The sequence below is a fragment of the Globicephala melas genome, chromosome 15, assembly GCF_963455315.2.
Source record: "Globicephala melas chromosome 15, mGloMel1.2, whole genome shotgun sequence".
Classification (NCBI taxonomy): domain Eukaryota; kingdom Metazoa; phylum Chordata; class Mammalia; order Artiodactyla; family Delphinidae; genus Globicephala; species Globicephala melas.
The window spans coordinates 22,329,662-22,349,996 of NC_083328.1; the positions used below are offsets into that span (position 1 = coordinate 22,329,662).

At 44.4% G+C, this 20,335-nt stretch overlaps 1 protein-coding gene across 1 annotated transcript in view; it reads left to right on the forward strand.

The window, feature by feature from the left end:
- Nucleotides 1-17,774, forward strand: part of PDILT (protein disulfide isomerase like, testis expressed) — a 45,948-nt gene extending 28,174 nt beyond the window's left edge. The window contains exons 4-12 of the mRNA XM_030847168.2: nt 1,986-2,119; nt 3,056-3,193; nt 6,114-6,224; nt 6,306-6,431; nt 9,179-9,376; nt 12,469-12,589; nt 15,054-15,232; nt 16,635-16,724; nt 17,541-17,774. Coding sequence (XP_030703028.2) covers nt 1,986-2,119; nt 3,056-3,193; nt 6,114-6,224; nt 6,306-6,431; nt 9,179-9,376; nt 12,469-12,589; nt 15,054-15,232; nt 16,635-16,724; nt 17,541-17,774 — 1,331 coding nt within the window. The remainder of the gene's footprint in view (nt 1-1,985; nt 2,120-3,055; nt 3,194-6,113; nt 6,225-6,305; nt 6,432-9,178; nt 9,377-12,468; nt 12,590-15,053; nt 15,233-16,634; nt 16,725-17,540) is intronic.
- Nucleotides 17,775-20,335: the final 2,561 nt, after the last annotated feature.

Sequence of the window (20,335 nt, forward strand, 5' to 3'; positions counted from 1 at the left end):
GTCTGAGGGTGGCATGAAGCCTCCCCCGCCCACTCTTTGCCTTGAGACCACCACATCATCCTCTTACCAACTTTTAGAGGCCTGATTCACTGTGGCTTTTTAAATGGTCTAGTCTGTATCTACTAAAGCTGGACACAGCGTCCCCATGACTAGAAATTCTTCTCCTGGGCATGTACCCAACAGAAGTGCATACAATGTGCCCCTAGAGACATGCACAAGAATTAATTCTTAATAGCCCCGAACTATAAACAAACCAAATGCCCATTAACAGGGAATGGATAAATAAGTTGTGGAATATTCACACAATGGAATGCTACACAGCAGGGGGAACGAATCTACAGGTGCAACATGGAGGAATCTCACACGTATAGTGAAGCCCGATCCTAAACACATACTGTATGACTCAATAGAAAGTTCAAGAGCAGGTTAGAAGTTAGGATAATGGTTTCCTCTAGGTGAGGGTTGGGTAGTGGCTGGGAGGGGGCACCATGGAGATTTCCGAGGGGCTGATAACGTTCAATTTCTTTATCTGGGTGATATTTATACATGTGTGTTCATTTTATGAAAATTCATCAAACTATACATTATAATTTGTATACCTTTATGCATGTAAACATACTGCATTATAAATTTTTAAAAGGCCTTATGTTCTTAGGAAAAGTAAGCAAACATACTGAAAATAGTGCCCTTTCCAGTCGATTTAGCAACTCGGTGTGCATTCCTCAAGCCCCAGGCAGCAATTTGTCCTGCCACAGGGCCTTTGCACAGGATGTTTTCTCTGCCTTTCCTTTTCCAGTTGCTTCCTGTTAACTCCTATGTATCCTTCAGTTTTCAGCTCATAAGTGATTTCCTCCAGGAAGCTCTTCTTGACTTCACAGTCTAGGTCGTGTATCTTTTATATAGGTTCATAGAACTTTGCTTTTGAATACTTACTTTGGGTGTGATTTTACCCTTGTTTGTGCAGTTATTGGATAGTTGTCCTCCTCAACAGAACGAGAGCTGCATAGTCTCGTCTCTGCTCACCATTTTATCCCCAGGACCAAGCACAGCATTCAGTAACGTAATAGGCACCCAATGCATATTTATCAAATGAATGAACGAGTGAAGGAGTGAAGAATAAAGGCCTTTGTATTGGCTTTTTTGGCCAACCCAATATGTTGTCCAAAGCTACTCACAACAAACATTGCTTTAGCTCATAAACTCATTTTAAATGATCCATTATATTCTATAGCAGGCCTTGACAGAAAATAATATTTTACATTACCTGCCACCATATGAAACTGATGATCCTAGCAAACACAAGTCCATTTGTAGCCTTGAGTACATTCTGGCACACCATTATGTCTCCCCAGATATGGTACATGTGTCCCGATTTTAGATGCCTTTTGTGTGCTTGGCACTTCCCATATGATAGCTGAGAAATGGAAGTCAGGGTGTATGACCTCATGGACATCTAGGTCTCAGCTAAGGAACTGGAGACACAGGGAGATAATGGAATTCTCCCAAGGGTGCAGAGCTAGCTGGCCTTTTTAATTACATTTTAAAACTATATGTTTTAAAAAAATAAATCCATCCTCCTGTCACTTTGAAGGGTGAATAAGAAAACACAGCTGGGCATGCTTCCTCCCGGGTTTGATTCCCAGCTTCACTAGCGGAGTGGCCAATGGCAAAGTTGAACCTCAATTTCCTCATCTGCAAGATTGGGAGAATATGTATCCCATAGGGTTATTGTGGGGATGTAAGACATGCAAAATGCTCAGCCCGGTGCCCGGTCCTTGGTAGGTGCTCAGTCAAGTTTAGCTGCTGTTGTTAATGTTCACGTTTTGGGGCTCAGGTGGGGAGGAGAGGAGAAACTGACCTTGGACTTCAAGGGGTGGGAATCCAAGACAAGAGGTTTCTACTCATTTAACTTGGGGAAGACAGGACTTGCTCCAGTTCAAGAGGAAACTTCTGTGGGATCCATTTAATTGTATGTCTCTCTCCAGGAGTGGTTGAATCTACTGCCTTGGTTGTTTGGTTGAGAAGACAAATTAGCCAGAAAGCATTTTTGTTCTCTGACACCAGTGAGATAGCAGAGTTTGTGAATTCCAGGCCCTTGGTCATCATCGGCTTCTTCCAGGTACTGCATTCAAGAGGTGGGAGGTGGCTTCTCAACTGATGGGGAGTCCTGTGTCTGAGAGGGTGGGTAGGGTGAGGAGAGGGTGGGTAGGGTGAGGAGAGGTCTCTCATTTAGGTTAATTCCATGCCCATTCTTCCTTTTTCAATGAACTGGTTTTCTGGGGGAACTGCAGGATAAAAAATAAAGAAGAAACGGAAGCTGAAATGGTAAGAGAAGCTAACTACAAAGGTGGACAGTAATGGGAAGAGAGGAGAGGAGATTGACATATATTGAAGTGGTTTTGATAGTATAACTGATCTTTTTTGGGGTTCATTTAGAATATCACTGAATGATAAATGATTTGCAAATTGCTCTTGCTTTTGGAGAATGAGTTTCTTATACATCTTAACTCATTTCCTATAACTTTGATGACTCCTCCCCTTCTCTGAGTAGAAGTCAGAACTTTGGGATTATATTTATACAAGGGGAGAGTTTGTACCTTTTTCTCTCCCATCCTACATTTTGACATCGTTTTTGGCCCCAATTTTCTTTCAAGCTAAAGAAGAAGGCTGAAACTACAACCGTATCGTGATATCAAGTTCATATTTGGTACCACATGTGGTCAAATCAATAGCCTCTTCTGAAAGCAATTAAGGAATAAATGTTAAAAAGTCTTAACACCTGTGTTAGAACAGCCTTCACTCTAATACTTGGGAAAGGTCAAGTTTATCGATTCTCTCCATTCATCTCTGTGGATTTGCCTATTTTGGGCTTAGTCATAGCCATAGAAGTATTCTGGGTATGAAACATCCATGAAAGTGGATTTAGGTGGCCCAGCAAAACCACAGAACTTGGAAAGGTGAAGAGATGAATTAGTCACTATTTTCACCCTGTCCTTAAAAAATCCAGGCATTTTGCTTCCTACCAAAGCCTCATCAGACATCTCTCCCCAAACAGGATTTAGAGGAAGAAGTAGCAGAGTTGTTCTATGATGTGATCAAAGACTTCCCAGAACTAACGTTTGGAGTGATTTTGATTAGAAATGCCATTGGGCGTTTCCACGTCACCCTTGACAGTGTTCTGGTGTTCAGAAAGGTAGGACTTTGGTCTTATTGCTAGTGAGGGGGCTCTAGTTCAAAATAATGAACTATGTGTGTATGTATGGGTTTTGGGTATAAATTCTGGTTCTGCACTTGTGAACTAAGGGGCATTGGACTAGTCAGTTTCTGGGAAGTCAGAGTCTCCTGTTGTCTCTCTGGCCTTTCTAGCCATTTTCCATTGGGAGTTCCTCCTTTCCTTAACCAGTAAATGACATTAATTAAGGCTCAATCTTCTGCCTCGAGTTTTCCTCTGGTCCATCTCCCTTTCCCCATCACCCATGACGTCTCCAGCCAGACTTCTCTGATCTCCAGACCTTTATATCCATCACTAGATGTCTCAACATGGCCATGCCTAAAGTCATAATCTCCCCTCCAGATCCTCTTCTAGTGTTTTTTCTCTATTAATGAATGGTGTCACCATCTCTCCCAGCTCCTCTGTAAGCAAAGCCACAACACCTAGGCATCATTCTAACACCTCCCTCAAAACCAATCCATCAGCCCAATCCCATTGATTTCTAAATCCAAAATATCCTGTGAATCTATCCATTTCTTTCTACTGCTACCATCCTAGATCAAGTGACCATTCATATTCCATAGCCTAATACAACGTACATCCAACTGGTCTACCACATTTTATCTTGTCCTCTAAAGAAAAATCTTTCCGAAATTAAAATCTGATGGTCGCTTTCCTCCTTCCAACTGAAAGCCCTTTAACTGATTCCTATAATTTTTAGGATAAAGATAAGTCCCTGATGAGGCCCACGAAGCCTTCCACAGTCTAACCTCTATTACAAACCTTCCTCCTCTTTCCCTCTGGGATCTAGATCTGAGCTGTCCAATATGGCAGCCACTACTCACATGTGACTGTTTACATTAAAATTAAATTAAAATTTTAGTTCTTCAATCAAGCTAGCTATTACCGGGTGGATTGTGGCTACTGTATTCAATAGCATTTCCAGATTTACAGAGCATTTCCATCATCACAGAAAATTCTATTGAACGGTGTTACTCTAGACACTGTGGTCTGGTTCCTGGAACATGCATTACTCCCTCGCCACGCAAAGCTAAATCCTTACAATAACCACATTGCTTATAGACATGGCTCAGAGAGGTTAGGTTACTAGCCTAAGGCCACACAGGAAGTAGGTGGAGTGATATCCAGATGCTGGTTGACTCTCAGAGAGGTCTTCTCATAGAGAAGACTGTGAGCCATTGTGTTTTACTTAGGCCCATGGAAGTCATTGAAAGATTCTAAGTTGGAGAATAAAATAAGCTGATTTGTGCTTTGAATGAACATAGAGTCCAGAAATAGATCCAAATGCATATGGAAATTTAGTATATGATAAAGATGATATTTTAGACCAGTAGGGAAAATAGTATACAATATGCTAGTCATGTTATTCAATGACTAGCATTGGGTAGCCATTTAAAAGAAGAAAACTAAAGCTAAATCTATATATCACTCCTTCCACCAAATTAAATTCCAGATTGATCCCTGATTTAAAAATATAACAATAAAACTGTGGAAAGACCAGAAGATGCCATGGGAGAGACTGCTTTCTAACCTTGGAGGGAGGGGGAAAGCCCCTTTATAAAGCATGACAGAAACCCCAGAAAGTATGAAAAGAAATACTGATAACTTTGGATCATACAAAAATTTTAAAATTCTGCAGAATAAACCCAATCACAAAATCAAAAACCAAATAGCAAACTTGGAAATGCATTTAGGAGAGATTTGGTCTCTGTTAATGGTCAAGAACATGGGCACTAGATTCAGATTGCCTAGCTTGGAATCTTGGCTTCACCTCTTACTACCTTAGCAACCCTGGGCAAGTCACTTCACTTCTCTGTGCCTCAATTTCCTCAACTGTAAAATGGGCAAAATAATAGTATATAGCACAATGAGATGTTATGAAGATTAAATGAGTTAATACATATAACATATTTAGAACTGTGGCTGGTATAACATGAGCTCTCCATAAGTCTAATTAGGATTATTAAACTCTTGTTACGGCCAGGAAAGAGTATAGGCTTTATCCAGGGGACAATAGGGCCTATGAAGTGTTTAAGCAAGAGTTGCATTTTAACAACATCACTCTGGCTGAAGTGTAGGAGATAGATGGAAGGGAAGCAGGGGGAGAAATTGGAAGACCATTGGGAGACGTTTGCAGGAGTCCGAGGATTAGGTTTGGACTAGAGGGTGGGATTGGCATAGATGAAGAGAAGGAGATGGAGGAGAGAGAAATAAGGAGATAGCTGCTGCTTTCTCCTTCCCCCACAGACTTTGATCCTGGGCTACAGAGAATTATGTCATTTCCTGTGCTAATCCAGGTCCTTCTGAGAAGCAGTCATCAGGCAGGATTAATCATGCAAAAGACTAGGGGAAAGGCCTTTGAAGGAAAATAGAGAGGGAGCTGGGGGAAACTTATCAGACCATGAGGTACCAATAGATCTGACCCTTTGGAAGGAAGGAAGGTGGGATGGAAGAGTCCTTGACTGCAGCGTACTTCTAAGAAAGTTCATCAAAGTCCCCTATAAGAGAAGCCCTGTATCTCCCAGAAATGGGCTTGCCTTAGTATCCCTGACAAATTCATTGGTTAGGAGCAGCGTGTGAGAAACTGCTCAGCAACAGCACAAATACGTTGATGGATTTCAGAGCAAGACCGCTGGTGCCGTCCGTCAAGTATCCTCCCTGTGTCTGTAGGCTGGAGGATTTCATGGCTTCCACATACCCGTATTCCACCCTCAGGCTAATCTGCCCAGCCATCCATATTTATTAAGTATCTAGATTATGTATTACACCTGTTACCATGGTGTTTTCCTTTTATCCAAGGGGAAGATTGTGCTATTACTTTTGTTAAGTGCCTACATCATGGATGCTACTGCCCTCTAATGGTTTTCTTCGTTTGTCCAAGGGAAAAATCGTGAACCGCCAGGAGCTTATCGATGACAGTACCAACAAACATATCCTCAATCAACTTATAAAACAGCACCTCACAGATTTTGTTATTGAATACAACACTGAGGTCAGTGAGCAAAGGGTCCCGGGAGAAGGGTAGCTGGGGCAGCTGTGTGCAAGGAATGACCTGTTTTCCTTTTAATTTCAGAATAAGGATCTGATTTATGAATTGCACATCCTGAATCACATGTTGCTCTTCGTCTCCAAAAGCTCCAAGTCATTTCGTATGACAATGCAGCATTATAAATTGGCATCGAAGGAATTCCAAAACAAGGTTTGCGGAAGTTGCCACTGCTCCTTGGGGCTCTTTATTTAGGAATCCAAGACCTATAGACCCTAATGCGATCCATCTGCCTTACCGATTATAAATTAATCCAGGGAGGATTGGTGTATTCATTTGCATACCAATCTCCTGATTTGCATTCTTCTTCCTGCCCAGTGTCTCTTTCTTTCTCACCAAACCTTTGCTCCTTCTTCCCTCATCATTTTGAGAAGTCTACTATGGGAACATGACTGGTCTGGCTGCTTTTTCAATGGACCATGCTCCACTAAGAGTAGGTGACTGCAGTGTGGCTAGCATTTGGCTTGGAGGTGAGGGGAAGGAAAGACCACTCCTGCCTGAGGTCAAGGAGTGTGAAAAGCCTGAAGGTGTAAAGCAGCACAGACAAGCAGTTGCTGAAGTTCAGGTTTCAGCATCAACAGACCTGGGTTCAAATTCTCTTCCTCTTACAAGTGATTTTGTCTTAGGTGAGTTTAACCTCTCAGTCTCAGTCACCTCCCGTGTAAAATGGGGAGTTATAGCAAGAATTAGAAGTGCTATATGTAAAGCAATGAGCAAATGTACAATAAACAGTGCTTATTTTTTTGGTTATTATTATCATTAGAAACACTTCAGGGGACTTCCCTGGCGGTCCAGTGGTTAAGACTTCGCCTTCCAGTGCAGGGGGTGCGGGTTTGATCCCTGGTCGGGGAGCTAAGATCCCACATGCCTCTGGGCCAAAAAACCAAAACATAAAACAGAAGCAATATTGTAACAAATTCAATAAAGACTTTAAAAATGGTCCACATCAAAAAAAAATCTTCAAAAAAAAGAAACACATCAGTTTTTCCTAAGTATTATACCTATATTTATAGAGTTAGCACCATCTGGACTCTGGGGGCTATTTAGTTCACTTTTCTCTTTATTTTTATAAGAAGTAAGGTAATGGTAGGTTCTCTTTCTCTTGAAGAAAATTATTCTGAAATTTAAGCAAAACAATTAAAAACTGTGAAACCCCAAATAAATACAGAATAAAGCCACTAGGCACGAGCATATTTAACGTCTGCTACATCCCACCTCATTTTTCTCCAGGAAAGTTATTCTAATTACAGAAACACCTCTTGTAAATACGTTTCCTGGTTTATTCAATTTTAAACTTTAAGAATTTTGATGTAATTAAATTGATTACAATCTGATTGCTTCCACGCTATTTCTATTATAATAGTCAATGCTTAGCCATAATTCTTCTAGATTATTTTTTTAAATTTAACTCTTTAATCTAGATGGAACTTATTTTGGCATATATCATGGGTTTAGGTTGTAGATTGCCTTTACCCCAGTTAGCAAACTTCTAGAATGCCATTTATTGATCGTGCTCCATTTTCGTGCCAAAGATAAACAGTTGGATGAATATTATTCCAGCAGGTCATACCCCCATATCTTATCTTGTTCACCTCTAACAAATGTTTATTGAAAGTATACGTGGTTGGTTTTAATATGTCTGCTTTGTTTTTCACAATCTCCCTAGCACCTGGAAGAGTGTCTGGCACATAGTAGGGCTCTTAATATTTTGATAGATGAATGACCTGAGAGTATCCAAATCCAGGGTCTGCAGGAGACTCTGGCTGGTCTCCTTCCATGCTTGTTTCTTCTCTACAACCAGAGTGGTCTTTTAAAAATTATCACCATGTCACACTCTGGCTTTTATCCTCAGTGACCTCCCGTCTCATTCAGATTAATGCCTGGCTCCTTACTGGAGCTCTGAGCTCATCTCTCACTATCTTCCATGACCCTCTCTGGCACTGCAGCCACACTGGCCTTGTCTCTCTATTCTATAACGTTCTATGTGTCCCCCCTCCCCACGCCCAGGCCTTTTCAGTGGCAGTTTCCACTGCCTAAATAAATGTTCCCCTGACTTGTTACTCATCACCCAGGTCCCAGCTCAAATGTCACCTCCTCAGATACTCCTCCTGGCCTTCCTACCTAATACTGAGCCTCTATCTCACCCCATCTGTACAGCCACTCAGTCACAGTGCCCTGTTCCATCATCTGGTTGGCACTCACTCATTGCTATCTGATTGACTAATTTCTTTACTCATTTCTTGCCTGTCTTCTCCACTAGAACATGAGTTCCATGAGGGCATGGATTTTGTCTGCCTTATATCCCCAGTGCTTAGCAAAATGCCTAGTAGCCACTCCACAAATAGGTGTTGAATGCATGATTGAATGAGGTCGTGGGTTTCCTAGATAGAAGAATAATTTAGAATAATAATGAGGTGAAACGTTCCGAGCATTTTATACCGCCCAGTCACTGAACTAAGCCTTTTATACACAGCGTCCTGTTTCATTCTCACAGCAACCCTATAATGTGGGTACTATTATAATCACCACTTTACAGAAAATGCAACTGAGGCACAGAGAGGGGAAGTTACTGTTTTGCCCAAGGAACTGGGATGAAAGCTCAGGACCTCCTGACTTCCTGCAGTTGTGTGAATGGTATCCTGCACAAGGATGGTGAAACCAGGACGACAGCTGATGCCTGTCTGTGCAGCGAGACACAGGGCTGCACCTGCCTGATGAAAAGGAGCTTTTGTCCTGGCTTTCAGAAGTGCTCCATAGACTGTGTGCTATTTGCTTTCCATTAGTGCCCCCCCCCCCCCCCCCGCAACAGATTCCCAACACTTTCTCTCCCTCGGTAAGGGGGTCGTTATCTTTTTCATGCCTCCGATCCAGAGAGACACAGGTTTCATTTGGTTTGGCAGATCCTTTTCATCCTTGTGGATGCAGACGAGCCCAGAAATGGACGTGTCTTGGAATACTTCCGGATCGCAGAGGCGGAAATCCCATGTGTCCAAATCCTAAACTTAAGCTCTGATGCAAGGTACAAAATGCCTTTCGAGGAAATAACCTATGAAAACCTCAAGAAATTCGGCCAGAGCTTCCTGAATAGGAAGGCCAAGGTAAGCTCACCCTCGGACAAGGTTTATCCAGAGCCTCAAAATAATTCTTTTTCTGTAATTCTGATGGCTTTAGTCATCTGAATGGGGAGGCAGAAGAAAGGTCAACCTCATGGTTCTTGTGAGGAAATACCCCCATCTCCCCACCTCGAATCAATTTAACCTTTGATCTGTCCTGACCTTATAATTCCACCATTAATTCTTTATTCTTAAAGTAAAGGCATTTTCTTTGTAGGAATCTCCGAATGAAATACAGGCACTCCCAGGGCTGGCATCCTCTGAAAGTAGGTTCTTCTCCTTCTTTCAGACTCTAATGTGAAAGATTTACTTGGCCCCAGGGTAGATGCTTGCTTGGGGGAGAAGATGGGGTGGAAGACTGCTTCATGTATGAAGCAGTCAGGATTTAACCTCAAAGGCTTTAGGGACCAGGGAGGAGCGGCTGCAAAAGGATGGCTACATAACACTATGTAGCCCCATGACATAACCACCTGCTGTTTATTTAGCTCTTGCTATATCCTCAACCACCCTGCTGAGTTATGTCCTTCTGAGCTAGGTGACCATATTATTTATTTTCCAAATGGGGACACTTTTGAGAGTAATGGAAGCGATTTTAAAAAGTGTTCTGAAATGGCAGGAATAAATTGGGACTCTCCAGGCAAACCAGAATGTATGGTCACCTTACCTTGGAGGGCTCCCACTACCTTCTGTCCATCCCCCCACAGACACTGCTTCCCCTCAGCCTTCTCTGATGAAAGCTGGTTTTTGTCTAACGGACAACATTATCACAGGCCAGTTGGTAAGGTTGGTGTCCTCCATGCCACTTCCAAACCACTTCTCCTCCTCTGCCTTCAGAAAGTCCAGATTCTTTGGATTCCACGCCTTTGGACTTTCGGCCACCTGCTCCTGATTCCCGTTGCTGTTCTGATCACTTCCCTTTCGCTCTCTGAGGACTTAAGCTCCTCGTCCCAGACCTGCCCTCGACCCCTACTCTGCCCTCATTTACAGAGATGTCAGTATCCAAAGCCCTGGTCTTTTCTCCGGTAATGGTGTGTCCATGCCCTCTCAGCCACCTGCTCTTATGGCCATACTCTAGAGGTGGCAGCCCCTCTGCAAGCCTGATTTCACACTTCCCGTCCTCTTAGTTCCTTTCTCTAGTAGCCACATTGCTACAATCCCTAACCCTTTTCATGGCCTCCAGTCTCCTGATCCTGTTTCACCATCCCTTTATTGCCCTCCTTCATGAACTTGGATTCCACGGTTCACCGCTCTGATGATGATTCCCTTAACTCTTCAATCCCTTCCACCTTCCACCTCCTCTACACCCTGTAGTATTTACCAGGCAAAATCACCACTCTTGTTGAACCCAAACTTCACTTCCCTACTGCTTCCAGACCAATCCTGGAGAAAAAGGACCTCACCACGAGGCAGCCTGGCTTCCTGGAATCACAAACCAAATATCCTGTTGGCTCTTAGAAATGCCCTGACATTTCTATATAAATTTCTCTTTGTTCATTCTCTTAATCTCGGAGTCTGTTTCTCCTCCAACCCCATTCCTACTTGCAGTCTGAACTGAGTACTGTAATCATATATCATTAAGAAAACAGAAGGCTTCAGACAGGAGCCCCTCATTTTCTATCACCACATCTACAAACCTCCCTGGAGCTCTGCCTGTCCTCTTTCTCTCCCTCTGGTTATATCTCAGGAGGTGTCTATCTTCCTCTCAAGGGCCAGCACATCCTCTTGTGTTCTTGGAATGAGGATGGGCATCCTTCGCATGACCTATAATATGTCACGTGCCTGATCTGGCCCATTTCTAATTCTCCATTCCCCGTCTCCCATATCCAGTCCCCACACTTTTTACGCTCCCTCACAAAGAATTTTCAGGTCCTTTCCAGAGATTGGGGTGGGGATGAGGGAAGCTATGGTGGGAGACAAGGCTGGTGAGCTGGGCAAAGGCCAGACAGCAAGGACTTGTAAGCATATTAAGGATTTGGTAGCCTAAGAGCAGTGGGAAGCCAGATTTGTCTGGTGAAGGTAGAATCCGCTTGTAGGAGAATAAAGGTGTGGTGAGGGTTAGGAGGAAATGCAGAGAGAACAGCAGGAGGCTATCACAGTGACCTAGACGAGAGATGCAAGCTACCTGGCCAAGGGTAGCAGCAGTGCAGGCAGAGATGAGGGTGTGAATTCAAGAGATATTCAGAAAATAATGGTTGCAGAGAAAAATATATGTTCTGAGATTTTCACCACTTTCTTCAAAGAGAAGCAAGAGCTGGGTTCATTCTTTCATTCATTCACAGAACATTGACTGAGGTCTCATGATGTGCTGGTACTCAATTGTACTTAATGATGGGGGAGGAAAAAGTCCCTTGTGACTTTCCATTCATTGAGATAGTGATACATTAATCAAATAACCAGAAAAATAAATGTAAATGATAAATAAGTGATGCAGGAAAAGTACCAAGTATTATGAGAATTTATGAAAGCAGGGCCTGACCTTGTCTGGGGTAGAGTCAGGGAAGTCCTCCTCTGAGATCATTCTGCAAGATAAATCTGAGTTAGAGATAAATCTGATAGAGAAGGGAGTGTGGGTGTGAGGAAGTGGGTGGAAGGCTAGCCCTTTGGGTGAACAAACCAGCATGGCTGAAGAAAGCAAGCAAGGGAAGAATGGCGATGAGCTTGGAGAAGGTGTCAAGAAACGAAGTGTGACAAATATTTTATAGGTCACATAAAATGATCTTAGTGTGATTCTTGGGGTAGCTGGGGGTGGCTATATTTTTGGGAGAAGGGACACAAACTAGTTTAGTTGTTAATGATGTGAAACGCACCCTCATCTAAGAATTCTAACAATCATGTATTTGAAATGCTAGAATCCACCCCGGTTTGGAGCCCTGCCGCCTCATCAGCCCTCTGATTCCAGTGCCCCGGACAATCTAGGCTGCACATCTAGCTCATGATCTATCTCAGCATTTCCAACTCTTTCCCAAGGCAGTTGTAAGAACAGGAGAAAGTCTTCCATTGTTTCCAGTCAGGGTGGGGAGCCCCAAATGCCAATCCCTTTCTGGAGACCGTTAAAATCTCTCAAATTTGCTTTCTAGAAACATCAAGCCAGTGAAGAAATTCCAAAATATTGGGACCAGGGGCCGGTTAAGCAGCTTGTTGGGAAGAACTTCAACGTCATTGTCTTTGACAAGGAAAGGGACGTATTTGTGATGTTCTGTAAGTATCTCTGCAGAGGCCATTGGAGGCAGTGGCTTCAACATTACTTTTCAGTGTAGCTCCTGAATTCTTGGGTACCAGAATCTCCAAAACCTATCAAAGCACCGTGCCAAGAATGGTCTTCAGACATCCAAAGAGTTTGGATCAAGATGCTATCAGTGTCTTTATTCCTGTCCTGCCCCTAGGTTCTTCAGAACCATTTTTTTTTTTTTTAATTCCATGGGAAGCAGCTACGTAGCACAGGGAGATCAGCTCGGTGCTTTGGGTCCCCCTAGAGTGCTGGGATAGGGAGGGTGGGAGGGAGACCCAAGAGGGAGGAGATATGGGGATATATGTGTATGTATAGCTGATTCACTGTGTTATACAGCAGAAACTAACACACCATGGTAAAGCAATTATACTCCAATAAAGATGTTAAAAAAAAAAAAGATGCTATCAGCTACAAAGCAACTCTCCCCCCAAATCAAATTCTTGGAATGTGTGGAATACCTTCTCAGAATCAGGCCTGCTACCATTTGTAACAACAGTAATGCTGATGGCTGATTGAATGCTAGATAAACCAGGCCTGTGTATCTCATTTAACCCTCACACCTTACTTTTGAAAGTGGCTGCTTTATTGCTCCCACCTTACAGATGAGTAAACAGAGTCCCAGGGAAGTAAAGAAACTTTACTAGAGTCAGGCAGCTAGTATGTGAACTTCATTAAGTAAGGGATTGGAACCTAGTCAGCCTGAATCCAGTGCCTACTCTAGTAACTGCTGTACCAGTGACCAGTGTAAGTTAAGTAACTTCTCAGATGGCCCACACTTAACATACCTGAGTTGGTGCAGCCAAACTGAAGACCCACATCATGCATGTAAAAGACTTGCAACAGTGTCTGGCATCTTGTATGCATTTGATAAAGGACAGGTATTATTGCTATTATTTTCCCTGTTGTTATAATTATTTCCAGTGCTCAGCCAGGAACTACTGCCCTTCCCTCACTGTTTCTGATCTGCATGTGAGAGCCAAAGCCAGGGACCTTCTCTTCCACCCTGAGACACAGAGAAGGGTGGTAATGCAGTGACTTCAGACATCTCTTTTACTTAACAGGAGGAGTTACTATCTATTGTGCACTTATGAGTTTGCAGTTTATACACCTGCTCTCATTTCCTCCTCTAAACAAGCCTCTTAGGAAGGTCCAGTGGATTTCCCCATGATACAGATCAGGGAACCAAGCCTCAGAGAAGTTAATTACCTTACCCCAGGTCACATAGCAAATAAATGGCAAGGCAAAAAGTTCAAATCCGGCTCCGATGCCATCATTGCCTGGAGGGTGAAACAAGGGCTGGATTACATCACGCAGGCCTTTCAAAATCTCATTAAAATGGACGTTCATCCACAGAGCCAGGTGTTTAAAGTCTGCATGGCTGAATTACCATGACCTGCTGCCTTTAAGTGAGAGGCTAGGGAGGACTCTCTGTACTCACGGACACTGGGAGTCGTGAGAATGCCCACTTAGTTCTGGTAAAAAGCAAAAGCAGCTTCATTTTCTTGGAAGCAGGGCTGTCAGATTGGCTCCCTGGGACCGCCGCCATTAGGCCCCCTCGTGTTCCAACCTAGGGCCCATTGGGCTCCCAGGGAGATTCGGGGATTCAGCTGGGAGAGCAGATGGTCACAGAAGCCCTTGGTGTGTAAATGGGCTGAACATCCAAATGTAATAACTGGGGCCTTTGACGCCACGCCTCCCACAGAGCCAGCAATTTTAATGGAACAGGCAGGCAAGGTTGTTTCCCTTCCACGTTGGAGCTGGTCCCAGATTTTTCTCCATAGGTCCCCGTGACTGGGCCACACACAAGAGCTCAAGGGGGAAGTCCAGTGTCCCCTTCCCGGGGGTAGTTGTACCTGTCACAACCTCATGTTCACTTCCTGGGTGCGTTCTCCTCCACGGGACTGAAAGGCAGTGTGATACCATGGTCACAGCTCAAAACAACCTGTCTGCAAACCCCACTTCCTCTGCTTAATTAACTAAGTGACCTTGAGCTGTGAGCTTAACCTCTGTTGGAAAACTCTCATGCTATCTCACACACACACACACACACACACACACACACACACACACACACACACACACACTTCTGGCAGAACATGAGGAATCATCTATCATAAATGTTTTTCTTGGTTTTCCTCTTCAGCTGGAGTGGAAAGGAAAATTTTCAGAGAACAGTAGAAAACGTCCCAACATGTGAAAAGTTTTAGTGTCTGAATGGAAGGGGGCTAGGTTATTATGTTTTTCTAATTTAGTTCATGATGATCAGGTACTATGGTTGAAATGTAAAGTAACCTAACATACTATTAGAAGAGAGGGGGCTGCAATTTGCATGGCAACAGACCATTAGTGGAACGCAGTGACCGTGTCTACGTGGGAGTGTGGCTTTCAGGGTCTTTATTAGTGTGAGCCTGAGTGACGGCCCTTCTCTTCCAGATGCACCCTGGTCCCCAAAGTGCAGAGCGCTGTTCCCAGTGTTAGAAGAGCTGGGTAGAAAGTATCAAAACCACTCCACAGTCACCATCGCCAAGATCGACATCACAGCAAATGACGTTCAGCTGACGCACCTGGACCGGTACCCCATCTTCAGGCTCTTCCCCGCTGACTCTCAACAAGTGAGGGGCTCTTGGGAGTCACGTAACTGGAACTGTTACATTATTGTCATGGACTCAGTCTCTCCCTGTCTCCAGCTCTGCCTTTTACCAAATCAGCTTCATTCTCAGCTCCAGCCCTTACTATCTTCTCATATTCAAGTTAGAGAGTGTTTTCCATTAGCTTTCACAAAAGTCCCAAGACTCAGTCTGATTGGGTCCCCCCTGACCCAGTCATTGTAGTCAAGGTGATGTGGGTGTTTTGATGGTCAGGCCTAGGTCAAGTGGTTCCCTCTGGTATTAGGACTGAGCCTGATTCAGACTATATGGAATAAGGTCGGGGGAGTCACCGTGTGAGTATTGGGGGCGGAGTGCTATCAGAAGAAGAAAGAATGCGTAATAGAGACAATTAAGTATTTTACACTTTGGTGTTAGAGTCATCGAACATCACCAGTGTTCATGCGACACATTCTTCATGCCACTTTGGCATGTGGGGAAGAATGTCAATCAAAGAATCACAAGCCAAAGTCCCTGCTCCTAAGAAGAGTATGACTGAGTGTGGAGGAAAAGTCAGGATAGGGGCTCCTCTCCAAATGCAACTGGAATTGGATAGGGCACATACTGGAGGACAGATGTGGCTGGAAGTCTTCATGCAGCCATGAGACTTTGAAGAATGGTGGGGATTTAAATCAGAAGGGTGTGAAGTATAGGTAGGAAGTATAACATGAACAAGGGCATAGGCAGAAGGCCGGCCGCAGAAAGGTGAACGAGATGTCATCCTCCTGGTGCAAAAGATGCATGTGCCCAGATTGAAAGGGTGGACCTGGCACAGATCTTCAGTTATCTGAAAAGGAGTTTGGACAGCCAGAGGGCAGTAAGCGTTTCCTAATCTTCTTAAAGACTGCAAGAGGAAAGGAAGCTAGTGATGGCTAAGCAAGAACAGAGGCCAGACACTTTGTAAAATAACTATTCTCATTCTTTAGTAATAATAATAATAGCAAATATATATAGTGCAGACTACGAGTCGGGCATTGTTTTAAGGGCTTTTCGTATAGTAACTCATTAAATCCTTATAACAGCACCATGAGGTAGGGACTGTTATTATCTTCATATTACAGTTAAGGAAACTGAGTCATAGAGAGGTGAAGCCACCAGACTACACGGCTAAGTGATGAAGCCAGGGGTTGAGCCCCAATAGCGTGGCTCCAAAATTCTTGCTCTGAACCACTGCATCGCAGCCCTGTGATGGAGGACGTTTCATTATGCTTATGTTAGAACCACGGTCATGGAGGCTCAGAGCAGTTAAGGAACTTGCTTACTGCACTTAGGTTGTTAGGAATTTGAGTCTGGATTTCCCTGTGCAGGAATCCCTGAGTATTTTGCAAGAAGGGGCTACCATTTCGATCCTGCTCCATTTTCTTCCTAGGCTGTACTATATAAGGGCGAACATACCCTGAAGGGCTTTTCTGATTTCCTGGAAAGTCAAATCGAGATCCAGACAGAGGACGAAGATGAGGTAAGGCGAAACAGCAGTACCCTAGATTATTGTGTCCCACACAGAACCATCAGGAACTCAATGGACTAGGAAAGAGGGTACCAAGATTTCCATAATCTTGTGCACTTTGGAGAGAATGGAGGATGAATCCAGTTTGGATGACTTTATTTCAAGGACACCTACTACCAGAAAGGTGGAGTTGAGAAACACTGAGAAGGGCAAACGCTCTGAAGTCTCACACAGCTCCTAAGGCTGCTTCCCTGGGTCCACTGTTCCCGACTGGGTAACCTCATGTCTTGATGGGGTCTTGCCCTCCGGCATCATTCTACAATCTCCATTCTCTCCTAATTCTGTTCATGCCTCAGTGAGGCCATCTGCTGGAAGGTGTCATCTGTATTAGTTAGGACCCTTTCAGTTGCAGATGTCAGAAACCACAGTACTCTTTGGCGTAAGCAGCAATGGGAATTTATCCCCTGTAACTGGGAGAACGTCAGATGTGGGTGGACCCTGAAGCTCAGAGTTGTTTTCTGTCTCCCCATCTCTGTTTTCCTCTGTGTTGGCTTCATTCCCAAGTAGGCATTTCCCCACAGAGCGGCAATGACTGCTCCTCAGTTCTCAGCTAACACCCTCTCAGCTTGGAAAGAAAGTCCCTACTCTTTAGTCCTAGCAAACGTCCGGGAATGGATCTCAGTAGCCAGGCCTGGGACAGCCGCCACTGTGGGCACAGAGCAGAGAAAGGCAGCTTGGCAATTACAATAATTATCATATAATTCTTGCCTCTTGTTTCTTTTTCCACCTTCTTCCCTCTGTCCCTCCCACTCTTCTTTTCTTGAATAGCTACTGTCTGTTGAGCAAAGTGAAGTGACAGAAAAGGAGGTATTAGTTGAGGAAAAGGAGATACCTTTTACGAAGAAAGAGCTACCAGAACAGAAGTTGCCTGAGCTGGAGAACTTGACCAAGCGGGAAGGGCCAGCTGGGCAGAAAGAAATGGCTGAGGAGGAGGAAAAGGTAGCTGAGCCAGAGGGACCTCCAGGACAGGAGAAGAAGCCAAGAGTGAAGGAAGAACTGTAGCCTCCCCAAAACCAGGAGAGAGCGTGCCCATTTTCCAGGTCCGGGCATCAATTTCTGAGTGGATCTACTCCAAATAAAATTATATATAATTGTGGTGGGTGGGTGGAGGCTGGATAATAAAAGCCCCTCAATGTCTTTGGCCCTGTTTTATTCATTACCTCTTTTTCCTGGCTGGTGCTGCCTTAGAAGAGTTGCTTGGCCTGGAATTCACATAGGGCTGCAAGGGAAGCCATAAGAGCAACATTTAATGAGTGTTTACACATGGTGGGCATTTGCTTAGTTCTCACAACCTCACTGGGAGCTAGGTTTCATCATCCCCATTTTACGGATGAGGAAACCGAGGCAAAGACACGTTAAGCAACCAGGCAGGATCACACAGCTAGTAAGCCCTTGAAATACGACCCTAGGCAATTTCACTCCACAGACCGTGCATTTAACCACTATGCACACACCACCACCATCAGTTGGGGTCCCCAGAGGGTGGCTGATGCTTTCAAAGAGGTGGACTGATGTTTTTACGTTTCATTTTAGCACAGTAAGAAAGAGATTCAACTCCAGATCTGTCCCCAGTCTTTCACATCTCAAAAATGACCCACTCACTTAAACAGTCATATCCTGGGCCAACCCTCAAGGTCCCTCTTTCCTTTTATTACCATAAAGGTAACTCTACCTAAACACATGACTCCTCCCACTGCCCTCCATCTCCACCCACCAGTCTCAGCCACAGAAGTCTTCTAATTGGTCCCTCAACTGCCACTCTGCACCTCCATGCCCCACACACGATACACAAAATCCATATTCCCTAAAGATGCTAAAGTGATCTTTTAAAAAGCCATAGCCGTGAGGGCTCGCAGTACTGCCTTGTTTTTCTAGCTTCTAGTGGCTGCCTGCATTCATGATTCCTTCTTCAAAGAACTCTGACCTTTTGCTTCCATCCTCACGTCTCCTACTTCCTCCAATTCTTCTTGCATCTCTCTCATAAGTGCCACTGAGATAGCACTGGGCTTGCCCAGGTAACCTCATCTCAAGATACTGAACTTAATCATGCCCAAAAGTCCTTTTTGCCACGTAAGGTAACATTCACAGGTTCTGGGGATTAGGACGTAGACATGTTAGGAGGTCATTCAGACTCATGCCGCTGGTGTGTAACATTCATTTCAGTCAGGTGATAATAAACCTTCTCTTGGGAAAAGGAGGGCATAATATTTTAGGGACCAAGGTCTGCACACGCCATCTGGGCCTCTCCACGCTCTACCCGTCATGTAACACAAAGGCTGATTGTGCCTCCGGAGCCGGTGTCCCTGTCTCTCTTCCCCCAAACCCAGCCTGTCCACAACCAGACCAAGCAGGGAACAGCCTGGGGCCCTGGAACTCACCTGAACCAGTTGCCCCGACAGGGGCAGGTATTAGTATTCAGGACACGATGCGAGGCTCACCTGCTTCAGTCTTAAAGCCACGTGGCTGCCAGTGGCTTTAAGCAGGAGGGGTCCACGGGGGCTGCTCGAACTAAATTACATGGAACAGAGCCCCTGACTGGCCACAAGCCAGAAAACGGGTGTGCTACCTGCAGGCTCCCCAGATGCAACTGGGACCTTAGGAAGTAGGGGCTCAGATTGGGGTAAACAGTATGGGTAGGTGGCGCAGGTGATGACCCTCTGTTGGGAGGTCATCAGAGCATACAGGGAGAGAAAGGCCTTTTGCAGAAAGATATTGTCTCCATCATGACAGGAGAGGGGATGTGGGAGATGAGTCCAGAGGCAGGTAGATGGAGAAGATGTAGGAGGCATGGCTTAGTTACTCCAATGAAGTATGCCATGATGTCATTAAGTGTGTGGGACTGGGGAGAGGGTAGGAAGAAGAAAGAGTGGAAAAATAGCCAATTAGATAAAACTCACAAGATGATCCAGCTGTGTTGAGTGAGGATGATGCTTATTGTTTTAAAATGTAGGTTTGATTATCATTCAGGTGTGGCAAGGCCAACAGATGAGATAACTGTCATCGAAAAGACAGTTTATTATACTCACAGATCCCAAGAGTAGGGTACACACCATGCCATGGGTGGGGCACACAGGGAAGTACCGGCTTGGTCAGGAGGCAGAGAAAGCAAGGGGAAATTTTAGCTATAATTTGAAACTGTAGCCTTCATTGTGGTTTCCATAGGAAGGAACAGAAGAGGCAAGGTAAGCAGGTTTAGGATTGGCTAGTTTGAATAGTTTCAGCAGCCTCTGGGACTTGGGAGTTGTCCCTAGTTGTCTGGCACCTGGCCCTGGGATGATTAGGGCAGGGAAAATGTGGCCCTGAGTGTGAGCCTGATAGAGGAGGGGTTGGGGGATGGACTCTGGACTGGCAGTTGTGCACAGGAAAGTCATGCTCTCAGGGATATGATATTCCTAGAGATGGCAAGGGTACACATCGTGAGATATTCCTTGCTATCTCTAGGCGTTAGTTTGCCTTCCGTGGGGTAGTCCCTCCAAAGTCAGCAAAGTCTCAAGGTGTAAAAGCATCAAATACAGAAACTAGAATTATGTGGTTGTTAGACTTATGAATAGTCTCCAGCCCAA